This window comes from Pelmatolapia mariae, linkage group LG15 (genome assembly GCF_036321145.2).
Source record: "Pelmatolapia mariae isolate MD_Pm_ZW linkage group LG15, Pm_UMD_F_2, whole genome shotgun sequence".
Classification (NCBI taxonomy): domain Eukaryota; kingdom Metazoa; phylum Chordata; class Actinopteri; order Cichliformes; family Cichlidae; genus Pelmatolapia; species Pelmatolapia mariae.
The window spans coordinates 18,810,542-18,826,704 of record NC_086240.1 but is presented as its reverse complement, the minus strand read 5'-3'; the positions used below and the strand labels follow the sequence as shown (position 1 = coordinate 18,826,704).

The 16,163-nt window shown below is 38.7% G+C and overlaps 4 protein-coding genes across 10 annotated transcripts in view; 3 read left to right on the top strand and 1 right to left on the bottom strand.

The window, feature by feature from the left end:
* The first annotated feature begins 526 nt into the window (after positions 1–526).
* Positions 527–2,974, top strand: LOC134642841 (inactive Rho GTPase-activating protein 11B-like). 4 transcript variants are annotated; one of them, XR_010096328.1, is made up of 8 exons: positions 527–746; positions 825–921; positions 1,258–1,514; positions 1,730–1,881; positions 2,038–2,082; positions 2,223–2,355; positions 2,436–2,526; positions 2,771–2,870. XR_010096328.1 is itself a non-coding variant. In XM_063494833.1 (8 exons), exons 1-8 carry the CDS (start codon positions 571–573, stop codon positions 2,844–2,846), a joined length of 1,062 nt encoding a protein of 353 aa, XP_063350903.1. In that variant the 5' UTR covers positions 527–570; the 3' UTR covers positions 2,847–2,974. The 4 variants fall into 4 exon arrangements, 2 of the variants coding, with proteins under 2 accessions (XP_063350903.1, XP_063350902.1); XR_010096327.1 differs by having other exon boundaries at positions 1,975–2,082; XM_063494833.1 differs by having other exon boundaries at positions 2,188–2,355; positions 2,771–2,974.
* A 577-nt stretch (positions 2,975–3,551) lies between these two features.
* Positions 3,552–8,752, top strand: LOC134642842 (neuroendocrine protein 7B2). The gene is made up of 6 exons (XM_063494835.1): positions 3,552–3,621; positions 4,086–4,311; positions 5,671–5,820; positions 6,104–6,216; positions 7,390–7,443; positions 7,655–8,752. Exons 2-6 carry the CDS (start codon positions 4,095–4,097, stop codon positions 7,781–7,783), a joined length of 663 nt encoding a protein of 220 aa, XP_063350905.1. The 5' UTR covers positions 3,552–3,621; positions 4,086–4,094; the 3' UTR covers positions 7,784–8,752.
* A 71-nt stretch (positions 8,753–8,823) lies between these two features.
* grem1a (gremlin 1a, DAN family BMP antagonist) lies at positions 8,824–9,691 on the top strand. The gene is made up of 2 exons (XM_063494836.1): positions 8,824–8,966; positions 9,131–9,691. Exon 2 carries the CDS (start codon positions 9,139–9,141, stop codon positions 9,676–9,678), a length of 540 nt encoding a protein of 179 aa, XP_063350906.1. The 5' UTR covers positions 8,824–8,966; positions 9,131–9,138; the 3' UTR covers positions 9,679–9,691.
* Positions 9,692–10,602: 911 nt separating this feature from the next.
* Positions 10,603–16,163, bottom strand: part of fmn1 (formin 1) — a 28,550-nt gene continuing 22,989 nt past the window's right edge. For 2 of the 4 annotated variants that reach the window (XM_063494829.1, XM_063494831.1), the window contains 5 exons: positions 14,300–14,392; positions 12,230–12,281; positions 11,581–11,730; positions 10,938–11,019; positions 10,603–10,712 (listed from right to left, as the gene is read on the bottom strand). In XM_063494829.1, the coding sequence (XP_063350899.1) occupies positions 10,668–10,712; positions 10,938–11,019; positions 11,581–11,730; positions 12,230–12,281; positions 14,300–14,392 (422 nt within the window). In that variant the 3' untranslated portion in view covers positions 10,603–10,667. The other 2 variants (XM_063494828.1, XM_063494830.1) reach the window with 1 other exon arrangement.

Here is a 16,163-nt window from a genome sequence, read left to right as displayed (position 1 = left end):
CTTGCACAGCCACTGGTGTCAGTGGTTCCAACATTTAGGCAGTAATTTTGTGGTGATGACTTTATCGGCCCCAGTGCTGGTTTGTTGTCAGTGAAGTGAAAATGCATTTAATTGGTTCTAGATTTGGGAGCTGGTACTCAAGTATGTTCAAACAAGTGCATTCACACTAGCATTTATTAGTATCACTGCGATCAATACTAAAAGATCTCAAACAGTATTTGGCAACAACTTTAGAGACAGTCTTCTGCACTTTTACAAATGTTTGTTGTACATGAGGGGAAATAATGCTGAAATACTGTTGAAGCAAAGATTTTGTGAAACTGAAACACCCACTTCCGGAAAACAAGAATTACTGTAAAACTGTTTCAATAGTAATCTAAAGAGACGCACGTTTTACACCACTCCTGAATGCATCACTTTTCCTTCAGCGCTCACTTCCTGTGTAGCAGGTGATACGGATTAGAATAATAAAGCCCACCTCCTTTACTCATTACTGAGTTTGCAGAGATTGTGGTACCACGGTGAAAGGCCGTTAATGTGCTTGGGTTTTGCGTTGCTTCCGGTCAAATCATGAAGCTTACAGACAGCAATGTCATTCGGTTTCACCTTCAAGTCCTTTATGGGATCTCTGTCAAGAGTCTTGAGAAGAAAAGGGAGAGACTGATGATCAGCGGTTCAAAGATCTTTGGTGTTCCTCTGGAAAATATGCCCAGGTGTTACATTCCTGAATTTGGGCTTGTACCTTGGTGAGTGGAAAAGGGAAATCGTTAAATATAACTTGGGAAGAACACTTCTAAAGCTTTACTCAATAATTTGTGTCCCAGCTTTTTGGTGGACGCCTGTTCGTTCCTTCTGGAGCGTGGTGGGACTGTGGGCCTTTTCAGAAAACCAGGCTGTCTTGCTCGTATTAAGACTCTCAGGGTAAGAGTCTCACTGTTTGTTTGTTTTTTAAGTCTTAGTTCCACAATATTTTCTGGAGTAATAGTGCCATCTAGTGGTTTAAGTCACTTTACTGACCTGTCACCTACACTTCTACATTTGCAGTAGTTGAAACATATTTGTAGGGTGCAAGTCCAGTCAAATAAAATAGTTTTACGAATCCTCCAAAAAGGGTGTGTTTTTGTTGAAACTGTGGATGGGTGTTTCTAATGTTAATCATATCTATTAAACAGTTTAATCTGGTTATACCTAGACAAACTACTACAGCAACACTACGTGCAGATATACTCCTATTTGCTCTTGTTGTGTCTGGTTTAGGCTAAACTGAATCGAGGAGAGAGTTGTCTGTCCACTGCCCTCCCCTATGATGTGGCCACTCTGATCAAACAGTTTTGCAGGGAGCTGCCAGAGCCGCTGTTTCCCTCGGAGCTTCATGCAGCTCTGCTCAAAGCTCAGTCTCTGCCCAACCTACAGGACAGGATGGCAGCCCTCCAGCTGCTGTCCTGTCTCCTTCCTGCAAGAAACGCCTCCTGTCTGCATTACTTGTTTGACTACTTAGCAAAAGTTTCCCAGAGGTATGAAAGGATATTTTTTTTAAAGTGTGAAAAATTAAACTTTAACAGAAAATAGTCGCATACACAAAAAGTGCAGATTTAAAGTCCTTTTAGTCTAGGAAACAAGTGTTGCTGTCAAAGCTGGTTCTGCCCCAGGTTGTGTGCTTCAGATGGAAATATCACGATAGTTCAGGAGACCTGATATTGTTTTTCTTCACTGTATGTACTGCTGTCAGATGCAGCGAGAACTTGATGACCAGCTCCAACCTGGCTATAGTCTTCGCTCCGTGTCTATTACCCCCGCCAAACACGACAGAGATGTCTGAAGGACGGCTTGAGCTCAGAGTTCTTGTTCTGCACACCTTCATTGAAAATCCTCATTTATTTGGTAAAAGACCAGTTATTTGGTGTTGATAAACGAATTTCCAGTGGCTTTATATGCAATGCTTTATATGCAATGTTTTAATCTGTATGACAATAGGTGTGATTCCCAAAACTGTAATTGATAGTATGGAATATCTGATGAACTTCCATTTTGTGAAAGATGTTGGCTCCAAGAGTAGAAGTAAAAAGCGGCACAGTTTCAAAGGTAAAAAGACCACAGAAGTTACTGAGTAAATCACTCTGTTCAAATTATGTTTAACCAGTTTTTACTATTTGAGTTCTCGAGCTTAAATTGATCAAACACATGCAGGAATGCGCTCTGTAAAGACGGTGCCCTTGATTCAGGGAGGGTCGAAGCTCAGGCCCCCAGAGCAGAGCCACAGGTCCACATCAGGAGACAGACCAACGCTGAGGAGAAGCCTTGGCCTGGATTCTTTCCCCAACATCCTTTTGTTCAGAACCTACATGCCTTCAGCAGGTAATTATATGGCGAAAGAATCAGACTGGTATGTGTGAGAATATTTTATTTGTGCAGTCTAATCTAAAAACTGTTTCTAGATCAAAGCTTCAGGCCTGCAGCAGCTTTGTTGGATGATGTCATTGCAGCTGAAAAAAAGTTAAACAAGATGCCGCAAGATGGTCTAAAAAGGTAAACGGTAAAGGTTTATAAATTTAACTTCAGTGTTCACTCTAACATCAGTGACAAATTAGAGAGCTAAGGCTTAGAGTTGATGCTACTTGGTTTCAGCATTTGGTTTCAAGGAGCCGCTTCAAGTAAAGCAAATGTTAACTGTAGAATAAACCATGGTGCTTATCGGCTTTGGCCAAATGCATACTGTCTGCTGTGTATTTGTTCAGTGTGCCTCTGTGCTTTACATATGGATCATCACCAGGTTCACCAGAGGTGTCGATGGCTCTCCTGCAGGAAAACTAAAGCTCACGCTTTGGAGAAGACGCTCGTCACTATAATTCATGCTTGTTTCCCTAAAGTCAAGACCTCTGATCAACCAGCAGGTTGACAAGAGTGGTTTAGGGGAAAAAAGCTATGTTTTATGATTTGTTTTGGTTTTTTTGTTTTTTTTACTGTATTTATGTAACAAGAGACTGAACAATGTATGTACTGCTTTCCCATACATTATTCATTAAATAAAGATATATTTTTAGTCTCTCTCCTTTCCTAAAGTCAATTTTATTAAATTTTCTGTGTATTATAGCCGAACCCAGTTTTGAGGAGTCCCATTTCCTTTCTTTATTGTTAAAAAGAGAGAAATTATTGTGAAATACAAGAACATGGAAAACAGAGTAGCCACTACTAAATGGGAAAATGCATTTGGGCTCGGATTTATAGCGTCAGTGTAGAGCTCCCGAAGAGTAAATGGCACTTTAGTAGCCAATGGGAAAAGTGGATTTGCTGTTTCCTGGCAACTGCATCTGAACCGTGAAACGAGACGGATGCAAGGTTGTAAAATGTCCACGTATGAAGACATCAGAAATCAACTCTTCAAAACAAAACGAGACGGAAAATAAAAAATTTTCACCAAACGCTGCCCATAAACGAATAATGCGCAGAACACTGGTGAATCACTTGGGACAGAGTGAATTTAGACGAAAATCTGTGTTTGGCTTTTTGTTCCTCCGTGTTTGTAAAGCTTTATTTTGAAGATCCGGAAATGTGCGTTTTCTTTGTGGACGACTTGACGGAGGTCTCTCTCAGCAGGCAGGGTTCTCCTTAAACGCAAACAAGGTAAGGGGAAAATGCAGAAATCTGATATTTGAGCCTTCGCGATTCCTTTGTAACAACAATAAATAAAAATCAATGTAATTATATGTTGATATTGAGTTTCATTATAAGTGAAGCCGTTTTTGGTTGATGGGGAGCTATTTGTAGGCTTTTCACAACGGCCTTAATGGCTCTGTTTACAGAGTGAGTGGCGCATCAAAGATTTATTCATTTTACGGACCACAGGATGCCTTTTTTTTTGTTTTGTTTTTTTTGTTGTTTTTTACCCACAGTGACATTCAATTCAGGCGATTTTGTCGTATTATGGATCTTTTTTTATCCACAAATAATTGCGTATATGTTTATAACAGGAAAATCATCCGTGTTTGTACATGAATAAACATCTGTGGGCTACTGTGTGTGTGTGTGTGTGTGTGTGTGTGTGTGTGTGTGTGTGTGTGTGTGTGTGTGTTTCTCTCTCCCTGTAGATAACGAAAATGGGCTCGGCGGTGCGGTTATCGTTACTCAGCCTCCTGCTGTGCCTACAGCTCGGCAGAGCTCCAGCCCGCAGTCCCCGTACGGCTGACCAGGTGTCTGAAGCCGACATCCAGCGCCTCCTGCACGGTGTCATGGAGCAGCTGGGCATTGCTCGGCCCAGGGTGGAGTATCCTGCACACCAGGCTACCAACATTGTTGGGCCTCAGAGCATACAGGGTATGTTATAGAGATTTATGAAGGATCTTCTAGTTTAAGAATATTGGAAGCAGTATTCCCCACCACTTCATCTGTCTTAACTCTGTATTTTTTATTTTATTATTTATTTATTTATTTTCAAATTTTCATCTTGTGGATGAAATCTAATAAAATCAAAACTTGAGGAAAACTTGAAATTTTCAGATAACCTGAAATATTGACTTATGGATGGGTAAAATGGGTAACAGATTTTCATATCTCCTTGAGACCAGAAAAATACTGCATACTTAAACCCAACGGATATAAACATTGGGGCCATCATAGTTGGAAAAGTGGCAGGAGGGATCCTTGCAAGCCTAAAATTAAAAGTTTGTTTTTATTTGCAGTTTTTCACCCCTTACAAATGAAGCCAAGTGGTTTAGTCCACACCATACTCTACAGCTAATTTATTCTATCAAAGTGGTAGCTAATGGACAAGAAGGAAGAAGTGGAGAGGGAGAGGACATGCACTCAGTGAGCTGTTAACAAAAAGAGAGACGAGTCTATGAATGGTTTAGCTATCAGTAGTTGTTTAAGAAACAACTACTGATAGTAAGACAGTAAAGTGGTGTCAGATGTGACTCTGTGTCTATGAAATAACCCACCACAACTTAGCATGATTAAAAAACAATCTGCAAAACCATCAGTCTTTTCTGTCTGATGACATTAAAAGAACACTAACAAAAAATGGCCATAATATCATATAAGGTTAATTGTAAACTTGCTTTATGTTTATAATTGCTCACAGTTATCAGTATAATCACATTTATTATGGTTTGCCTTGACCTCTGACCTCTGATATAGTTGAGTACCAAAAAGACTGAGAACAGTATTAGGCTGCAAGCAGGTTAAGAGGCTAATCTTGATCCTGTATGCTTCATTCTGTGTAGCAGACACTGAGCAAGATGATGTGATAAAGACTACCGTATGTTGAGAAATAGATCTTTAGAATGTGTGGAGATTTCAAACTGTGCAGACTTACAGGCACATTATAGATTTTTATTAACAATCTTATTCAGTTCAATTCAATTTTATTTATATGGTGCCAAATCACAACAACGGTTCCCTCAAGGCACTTTATATTGTAAGGTATAGACCCTAGAATAATACAAGAGTTAATAATACAACATTATATGAACAGTTCCTTGCCTGCTATCGTGATGACAGCTCAGTTATTCATTCAAAAGCAATCAAAAATGCACGAAAGATTTGGATCATGAAAGGAAGGGGGACCACAGTTCTGTGCTGCCCCCCTGGTAAACAAAGCTATTTGGACTTGGAAGACATGTAACGCTGCATTTATGATTTTGTGGAGACTGTAGTGTCTATTTTCCCCACCAGGTGGTGCCCATGAGGGACTGCAGCATCTAGGCCCCTATGGAAACATCCCCAACATTGTGGCAGAGCTCACAGGGGACAATGTTCCCAAAGACTTCAGTGATGACCACAGCTACCCAGACCCACCAAACCCTTGTCCCCTGGGAAAGACGGGTAGGAATTCTTCCCCTGAGCACAGTACTTTTAAAAACACACTCATTTCTGCAGAACCAACACAGGCCTTTTATGGGGCTAATGGAAAATGTTGCTATTAATGCTGTTTTTAAGAATATGCATAGTTTTTCTATCTTCTTTTTGGCCTTTAAGAGAGTAATGACATAAATAAGTGCATTAATCACTTTCTGATTCACTGCTAGCCTTTTCCAGAACACACATGGCTTGCCTAATGAACAGAAAAAGTGACTCCCTCTCTGCTACCTATTTATTGCATACACAGCAGCAGATGGATGTTTGGAAAATGCTCCTGACACAGCTGAGTTCAGCAGAGAGTTTCAAAAACACCAGCACCTGTTTGACCCAGAACATGATTACCCTGCCCTGGCAAAGTGGGTGAGTACAAAACAGGACCTCAGGAATCGATTAATTTAATTATAGACTAATTACTTGGTTTATTTTGATTTATTGATTTTAATTTATTCTACTACCCAGAGTCTCAGATTATTTGCATAGCCAGAAGAAGTCCAGAACACCTCATAATGAAATGAAAGAGAGTAAAGCAACAAAGTATTAATACTGCATAAATATTTTTCAGCAGGAGATCAAATAAATGTGCATTTGGAACACCAGAGTCATCATGATCAGGAGCAAATCACAACAACAGTTGCCTCAAGGCGCTTTATATTGTAAGGTCAAGACGGTACAACAATACAGAGAAACCCCTCGAGGTTTTCAAGCAATCATTAATCGATCGCAATCCACATCTCCACATGCCAGGTTGGATGCATTAAAATCAAACTACCATAAAAATGAGAAGCTATTCATTTCTTTGTAAGGTGCAAACTTGCAAAATCAAATATTTATCCAGTTTTAGTTTTGGTAGATACTGCAGACAGTTACGTTAAAATAACAAAGATTGGAAATAATGGAAAGCCCTCTTGATTGAATCATCGCTTGGCATTTCTTTGTGCGCAGCTGGAATTCTCAGTCAGCTTTTCCCATATTGCTTCACATATTTGGGTGTTATTCACTATTAACCACGTGGGCCACTTTAAGGTAAAGTACAGACTACAGATTGCCAACTGCATCATCTTACCTGCCAAACATGGCTCCTAATTAATTTTAGGTATTTGGACCATATTTGCTTTTTTACCATTTGAGGCTCATGTCAATTTTCCAAGGTCAGAAAAAGGCCATCAGTGTCAGCTGTTTGCCAAAAGAGGCTTATATAAGCCATTTTTTGTCATCGGAGATGGCAACACTGCAACAGTACTCATACTTGTAGATTTTGGGGTTCTGCTACATTTCTAACCGCAGAAACAAAAAGTCAAGACTTCTGTTATTTGAAAGATCAGATAAAAGTTTCTTGTAATTAGCATGGATCCATTTCTCAGTTTGTCCTCTGATATGTCTGGTCTGAGGAAGTTACCCACTGAGAACACTGTTTTTATTCCCTAAAAGGAGCATTCAGACAATTTGTTGAGCGTAACAAATGGACTAGCTGTAAAACAATGAATACATGATTTTTAGATCTGAAATCTGCTTTTTTTATTCTTTTGTTTTCAGAACAAGGAACTTTTGTACCAAAAACTGAAGGGTGGACCAAAGAGAAGAAAACGGGTATACTATTTCTTGGTTGTGTTTTTGCTTTTCCTGTGTGGGATTGTGTCTGAGAAATCACAAAACTGAGCACTCTGCACTGAGTTTAACCCCTGGTGGGAGTTAAGCCAAGAGTCACACTTTGAATTTCTGTTTAATTTAATCAGATGCATGCAACTTATAGACATGTTTATAAGTTTGTGTACAAACAGTTTTATGCTTGTGTCCACAGAGTGTCAACCCATATTTATTGGGCCAGAGGTTGGACAATGTCGTTGCCAAAAAATCAGTTCCTCACTTCTCAGAGGAAGAGGAAGAAGACGGACCTTCTGTCCCCGCTGCCAGCAAATCCACAACCTAAACTCCTGCAATACCCACTGCAATATTACAACATACTGTCAGATAAAAGGTTTTAACAATTTAAGCATTTTGGTTAACAGTCAGTGGCTCTCTGTGTGTGTTTTGTAAATGCTTTGTTTGATTGTATTGCAAAAACATGGGATCTGTCACCCTGAAACAAAATTTCAAGTTGTCTTTTGGTTAAAAAAAAAAGTTATTTCTTGATCTCAGAGCTTTACAAACAGCAATTACAATCGACCTTGTTCTTTTCTTTTTTAAAGATTGATAACTCTGAATTTTCCAGGTTAAGCTGTTTTTGGTCGGTAGTTTGAAATCTTGCCTTGGCAATAAAATAGTTGTTTCAGGGAAAACCTGTCTGTTAGCAGAAATGCTCACGAGTGAGATATAGGAATGAAAAAAGATCAGCCTGCCATGATATCTGTCATACTGTATTTATTAAAACACTGAAGATCTGGGCAATTTATAGGGAGAAAAGGAGATCTCAGTTCATTTATACCAACTGTTTGCTTCTTTTCTTATTTTTAAGAGATGTAACACACTACCACATTGCCAGAGAATTAACCCTAATTTAACCCAAAAATAATAGAATATATGCTGTTAAATACTGATCTGACAGTGTACAATATATCTATCCCTGTATCATTACAATACTTTGTACAAATATATATTGATCTGAACGAATGTTATATCAAAGTTTTTCTTGGATGTACAGAGATTGGTTTATTAATACAAATTAATTTTGTATGTGACGAATTACTTTGGTGTCTTGTGTAAGAAGTGTATTTCTATTTCCAATCAAATACTTGCAAGTAATTCTAAGTCTTACTTTGCCATTCAAAGGATGATGGTGAAATACTTCACTGTAGCATGTTCAGTATTTATTCACTGGGTTGCTTCATCTTGTCTAAATGGTTGTGTTCTGTTTTGTTCTTTTAAATCAAATAAACGGTTTATCTGCATCAACAAAGTTTGGAAGAGGATTTCGATTTGTATTCACAGACAGGCAGGATGGAGAGGATATGGGTTTGGGGGCGTGTTCTGGAGAAACTCAAAATTGGATATCTCCTCACTGTGTAATCCATAAAACCACAACTGAGGACGGCAGACCTCTAGAAGACACGCATGCTGACTGGATAATTGTTTTCTCGCTAGGAGTTTTTAAAAAAAACAAACCAAAAAAACAGGTAACTCCACTTAACAGATATTGGTTCTGAAATGTGTATAATATATATAACTTGTGTATAAAAAATATCCACTGCTTGCTTCTGTGGTGCTTTATGTGTGCGTAAAAGTTGTGCGTAAATTCCTTTCCATCGAGGACTTAACTTTTATTCCGTTTTCCTTTCAGGTTCAACGATGCAGGCACATTCAGTGCAGAGCTTTGCAGTCGTTTTGGCACTGCTACTCACCCCGCTGAAGAATACGAAAGCTCAGAGCTTTCAAAGCGCGTTTCCACAGCCAAACAAACACAGCCCGAATGAATCGGCGACGTGTGTACAGCCCCCTCTTATTGGATTAATTTCTCGCGCAACGGGGCCAGTAACCTCAACATACGAAGTGCCGGAGTCCAGCCAGGAAGCGCTGCACGTCACAGAGCGTAGATACCTGCGGCTGGACTGGTGTAAGACGCAGCCGCTCAAGCAGACCATAGAGGAGGAGGGCTGCCTTCGCCGCACCATCATTAACAGGTTTTGCTACGGACAGTGCAACTCCTTTTACATCCCGCGGAACAAGTACCAGGACGGAAACGCCTTTCGCTCCTGTTCGGCCTGCAAACCCAAAGCCTTCAGCACCGTCACATACACCCTCCTCTGTCCGGGACAGACGCCCAGCACTAAGAGGAAACGAGTCCAGCGCGTAAAGCTGTGCCGCTGCACTACTATCGATATGGATTAGCCACAAACTAAAACATGCTGGCCAGTAATATTGTCTTCTGTGAAAAATATAGAAGGGAAGAGTCTATTTTGCTTAAAAGGCGCATAAGTTGGAATAGAAAAGTGAGGAACATGCTTGAGCCTTTTTGGGGGGAGAGACAGTTGACCACTAAATCTGCTAAAAGACAGTACACACTGCTAAGTGCGAGATTCAAGTGTCACGTTCTGTATAAGGTGATAATTTGACCTGCAAATACAACTTTACCACACAATGACCAAACATCTGCCAATTATCAGTCGCTGCTTGCAGTTTTGTGAGTGTAAACAGACTTGGATGTGTTGGCACATGCATTTGCAGACAGGAAGTTTTAGGCCAATGCGAACTGTTGAGGTGCAGGCTGGTTTGCGGCAGTCCAGTGACAAAATTTGTCCAAACAAAAAACCCAACAAGCTAATGGATGTGCAAAAATATAAGATGACTTCAGAGGTTGCATTGTTTCCACTGTGTGGGACATGGAGCTGAAGGTTTTAGAGACATACACTTTTATACATGCACTGCTAAAAGCCACTTGATTTCATGGCTGTGCATAATTTGTGTATCATTCATTGTAATGGCACTTGTAAATAAAACTGCATTCAAGCTATTGCATCACAGTTTTCTATGAGCAATGATTTTATTTGTGGAAAAATATTGTAAAAGATTTGATTTTACATTTTAGATTTGATGCAAAAATGTATCTGTCTATACACAGTTGAAGCTATTACTTATGTCTAAATGTTGCACAGAAGATTTTTTTTAATATTTAAAACTTAAATATATGTTAGATGACAAGTTATAATATGGTTATAATATAAATCTTCCACTTAACAAATACAAGTGTCCAAATAAACTACATTTTTCAAGGACCATGTATGTTTGGTACCCTTGCTCACATCCTGTTGGATCCAGCTTTGTGAGGACATTATCCGGTGGTTAGAATGATTTGGATATGAAATTTTTTTTTGGTTTCTTTAAGTTGAAGATATGCTGGCTTCTTTCTGACGCAGTCGCTCTTTCTGTTGGGAGCAAATTTAGACTGGACTTAAATGAGAAAAAAAGACATTTCCAAAAGATTTTCCATTAAGTCGATAAAAGCAGCAATGCTAAAAAAGTAACTTTGCAAGAGAATTCCTGAGTTGGTATGAGTTTATCTGTTTTTCACATTTAAGGCCTAATTCCACAAATGTCATCTAAGGCAAATCTTTTTGCTTCCTCAGTAAATCAACTGATTCCAGTCTTACCAGGCTGCTGGGGTTGGTCTTTCTCGTCTCCACCTTCTTCTCTCCGGTAATCCTCTTCACTGACTGCTGAGCCTCTTTTAACCTGCAAAGTGAAGCATTTAGTAAATGAAAACACTCCAGAGAACCACAATGAGGCCAAGCTATTCTATAAATATGCAGCAAAAAGTAAAGTAGAGAAAAGAAATGTGCAAAATACTCTTTAAGCCTGCAGTTACAGATGCACCTATATGTTGGATGAACACTGATGCCAGCTAATATATAAACAATATCACCTTTACTGATGTCACTGCCAGATATGCCTTTTGTGTCAGATTAATGTTGGACTGGTTAAATGTTAAAAAAGACTAATAAAGACCTAAAAGGATTCATAACAGTTTTCTAATATCAGATATAATTCTTATGTTTCATTCTTATGTTGCAATAATTAAGTAAAGACAAACACATTGTTTTCCCAGACAGGGTATCGGTAAGGTCTTTATTAGAGGATTACATTTCTTTAGTTTTTAATTTAGTGATTTCCCTTGAGGTGGTTTAGTGAAACTGTTTACAAAGGGTGAGACACACACACACACACACACACACACACACACACACACACACACACACACACACACACACACACACACACACAGCTATTACTTACCTCTCTTTAGAGATATTCTTGTTCTCCCTTTTCCACCTGGTCTTGAAGTCGGCGGAAAACTCAAACCAGAGCATGAAGAAATAGCCAGTTGTCACCTCCGCCTCCCCCGTCTTAGGCTTTAGCCCAAAGTACAGGATCAAGTCCTCGAAACTGAAAACAAGTGTTTAAAAAAAACAAGATCAAAATTTAATTTGATCTTTGTTTGTGTCTCCTCTCATCTAAAAACATAAGCCAGGTCCTCTGCTCAGTCCTCCTCAGCATTTTGTTTCAGTTGATCACTGTAATACCTGTTATTACACTTCAATAACTTTAACAGACTTTTACCATTTAGTTGGCATGATGTTTGACCTGTTACTATGAAAATATTTATAGACATGACAAAAAGAGATATAATAACAAAGAGTCACAAAGTAGCTAAAAGAAATGGAAAACAATGGGAATAACTAAAAAGGCCAAAAAAAAAAAAAAGAGTTGCAAGATAATAAAAAGAAAAAAAAGGGAGGGAAAATGGGAAAGTGATGAAAATAGACACAATATTATGAATGGATGAACTGCAAATAGCTCTAGGAGCTATTGACCTGATGCTGAATAACCAAATTCAGATAGAGACCTGCATGCTGCACATGAATGAACAACTTAATTTTCCTACCTTTTTCGTACAGTCATCATCTGATAAGAAGCTTCAGCGTGCTCTTTTCGTGCTGTTAAAAAAAGTGTGCAGGTAAAAAGTTTAGTTTTTGCAAGACTTTCCAAAAAAAAAAAAAAAACAGATTAATTTTAAACTCTATGGAAAGTCTGTGAATCTAATTATTCATAGTTACACAATAAGATCCTCTTGTATGATGATGACCTTGTCTAATGGAGCCAGACAACCATTTGGTCTTAAAACACCAATTATGCAGTCAATGGAGCCATTCTTGCTATTATGCCATTATGTCAAATAACAGGTAGGCTACTTGTTATCTGTGTCTGTCTCTCTGTAATGTTTTGGAAGTCTGCTTCAGACCCAGAACAATGTCCAGAACAATAAAAAAAAAATCAATTTGAAAAAGCTACAGAAATTACCCACTAATGAAATACTTTGTAAATAAAGACACACCCTCTCATAAAACCCAAATTCCAGTTCCTGTTTGAAGACGTTCTGAAAGTCTTGTGGTTTAATTCACATCTATATTTATCTAAGAGGAAGAGAATGCAGGAGGATAAACTTCAAATCTTTGAACAAAAGATAAAGTCTTGGAAAAAGATCCTGCATGCAGTCCAATTGTCTGGTGTAGTTTTAGAACAAATAAAACAAATGGGAGACAATAGACAAAAGATGATGATCTGAATAGGCTGCTCTCTTAAAGTCACTGATTTTGAAGCTTGATTGTGATACCTTTGTTACTGGGTGGGGGGGAAAAAGATGACGCTCACAAGAAGAATTATTAAGTATTCACTGAATACTCAAACGTGAAATGGGTCACTATAAACATTTTACACAACATGGAATTCCTCAGCTCATAAGAGTTAACAGATTTCTTTTTGCAGTGAAAGAGCTCCATAGAAGGCCCAGTGCCTGTGTGTCTCAGCCATTGCCAAATCTGTCTGATCCCTATCTGAGTGTCTAGGCTGTACTCTGAATTCATTCTGTCTCCCTCACATACAAATACCAAAGACACTCCATTGGTCATTTTCAGGCTACTAAAGACACAAAGACTACATTTATAAGAGGCAAGGAAAGACATGTCTTGATTGAATGACAAATTACTTAAAAAAAGAATCAACAGCAAACAGAAAACAGGTACAAAGATATCTCTTTGAAGCAATGACTCTTGCTTTTCTATGAGGGCTGGGGGGACTTTTACATGTCTGTCGACGGTATGGCTATCTAATAATCTGCTCATGAGTAGAGGTTATGGGGAAATAATTGAGGATAATTAAGAATGTGAAGAAGAGCAGTCAGTTTTTTAAGTGCAAGCAGGCAATTACATGTTAATTGCAGTAGAAGCTGCACGGAGCTTGGAGGATATTCAAAACAACAAAAATCTGTCTTTCAAAAGATTTTAACACTTTTAAAACAAAATGTCTGAGCTCATAATGTCAAATATTCAGTGTGTATGTGACCGTACTTCTCAATCATATTTCAAAGATGTGCGCAACATTTAATTTCCTTACTGGAATAATCATTACAAAAAATGTCATGGGAAAAAAAAACTAAGTAGACTCCATAATTCAATAGCTTGTAGCACCACTTTTAGCAACAGTAACCAGACGTCTCATTCTCTTAATGATAAAGTTATATAGAGGAATTCTGGCCCACACTTCTTTACAACACTGTTTCTGTTGATTGAGCCTTGTGGGCATTTGTTTATATGAATGTGTCTCATTTTCTCTTACAGCTGATGTGACTGCTGTTTGTGCTGTCTTTGCATTATGACCAAACATCTCCACTTTGGTCTCATCTGTCCAAAGGACATTGTTCCAGAGGTCTTGGGTTTTGCCCAACCCTGGGAAGATTATAGCATTGTGTCAACACGCCTGAATGACCCAGTCGAGGAAACTACCAGAACCTCTACTTTTATAGAGATCAATTAATCAAGCACATTTTATTCGCTGTATCTGGCTGCTAATTACCCTCTTAATTCCTGTGGAAGCACTGTGGGGGCACTCTTTTTTTTTTAATATGACTGTATCTCATTGATGTTTTTACATAACACATTAAATGGTAACTCCTCACCACTGAGCACAAAAGCCTCCATCTTGTCTTTAAATGGCTGCAGGTATTCTTCAGGAGAGTCAGAGCAAACCTTCTGTACGTCTTTCTCGCACCCTGAAAAGAACACAATGATTACAAAATTTAGGAAGCATTACACTTTCAATATTTAGACAAAATTTCAGATAGGAGCCTGGAGAAGATTGAAGCTATGAAGAACATTTCTTTCTTCTTCTCTTTGTAACAATTTACGGCTTGTTTAAAATAACCATAAGAAGAGAATAAGACAACAAACAAGTTTAAAGGTGACCTTTATGCCACCATCTTTTGTCTGAAACCAGAAGATGCTCAGATGCATTCCAGATTTGTAATTTCAGGCTTAAAAAACTATCCTATATTTGTTTATTTGCTTCCAAGTTTAAATATTGGACACACCCGAATTGGCAGTTTTGTAAAGCTAGTATTGGGTTTTGTCAGTTTTAATGATGTTTTTAATACTACAAAATAAGACCTTTCAATAGGGTTCTCTGGGGTTCTTCATTTATGTATAATTATATGATTTCATTGACATTTCCACCTCATTTTGTGTCATTACCGTTTTAGCTGTATGTAAGAAAATTCTCAGTGCTACAATTATTTGACATGGTCAATAATCAATAACAGAATACTTTACAAAGACATAAAAAAATGGATTTATAGAACCAGCAGTTAAATCTGATAAAATGTTGTTTTTTTAACCCAGCCTTTTTTACCCCAACATCTACAACAACCTCGGCTATTGCTCAATTCTCCCACAGATTTAAATGAAGGATTCTTCGAGTGTCATGTCTTTTCTTTATAATGTCTCTGTCAGACGTGCAGATTCACAGAGAGAAGGACGAGCTCTGGGTTGAACTAGGTCCACCTGTACCCCAGCGTGAGGTTATCTACGCCGCTTCCTCTTCAGATATCACTAGTTGAGATCCGTCCAGAGATGGCGACTGCTCCTCTCTCTCTCCCTTTTCCTCTTCCAGTCTGCGGCTCCACGTTGCTGTGTCCAATCAGTGGATCAGAGGAGCCAGTCTGTGGAGCCAGTCATAATAGAGGCTGAACCAACCCCACCCCCCACCCCGATGCTCGATCAACATCTTTCAGATAAGATTACAAAAGAATACTGTTTTCATTCGGGTTTGTGTAAACTGTAGAGGCGCGTATCTCCCTCTCTTTGCATTGTGTGGGGAGCCTTTCTTTCTTCTGTCTGCCTTTTGGGCCTGACAGACGTTTGCTTATTTCAGACTGAAGAGAGTTATGGACCTTCATGTAAATATAGCTGACTTCAGATGTGAGACTGCAATTACACAAACTGCACTGAAACAATGATTTTGATTCATAGTGAGGGATAAATGCTTTCTTAAGGAGGTTCACAGTATTTTGTGATGATATGCTAGAATTATTCATCTCTCAAATTACACCATTACTTCTGTCAGTAGGGGGGTAGTTTATATAGGACTGGTTCAAGTGACATTTTTAACAGTGTTCCTTACTTTGGAACAAGACAAGCAAATATGAAATTTGAAGATTGTCCTTGTTTTATCCTTCCTTTTATCTTATTTATTTGAGCTAAGGTCTTAAAGTGATGGTTCCACTGCTATTGCTCACAAAACAAGACAACACTAGTAACTACACCTACAGCTTTGTGAGTACTTTGTGCTAGATGTATTGAGGTTTTGCAAACACATGACTACTAACAACACAATTTTATCTTTTCTCCACAATTCTGGACAAGTCACTGGTGAATATAGCCACAGTCACACAGGCTACTGGCAAAGAGCGGAAAATCCTTGACCAGTTGGCAAGTGGTTGCTGGAGGCTGATGGCACTTGCCTGGAAATTGTTTGCTAAAGACCCA

Bases quoted from the DNA above. Each gene is read 5' to 3' on its own strand.
- LOC134642841 (XM_063494832.1), top strand. From the start codon at position 571: ATGAAGCTTACAGACAGCAATGTCATTCGGTTTCACCTTCAAGTCCTT. The intron at 747-824 runs GTGAGTGGAAAA...TTTGTGTCCCAG, and splicing joins GAATTTGGGCTTGTACCTTG to CTTTTTGGTGGACGCCTGTT. The intron at 1,515-1,729 runs GTATGAAAGGAT...TACTGCTGTCAG, and splicing joins TTAGCAAAAGTTTCCCAGAG to ATGCAGCGAGAACTTGATGA.
- LOC134642842 (XM_063494835.1), top strand. From the start codon at position 4,095: ATGGGCTCGGCGGTGCGGTTATCGTTACTCAGCCTCCTGCTGTGCCTA. The intron at 4,312-5,670 runs GTATGTTATAGA...TTTCCCCACCAG, and splicing joins TGGGCCTCAGAGCATACAGG to GTGGTGCCCATGAGGGACTG. The intron at 5,821-6,103 runs GTAGGAATTCTT...TTGCATACACAG, and splicing joins TTGTCCCCTGGGAAAGACGG to CAGCAGATGGATGTTTGGAA.
- grem1a (XM_063494836.1), top strand. From the start codon at position 9,139: ATGCAGGCACATTCAGTGCAGAGCTTTGCAGTCGTTTTGGCACTGCTA.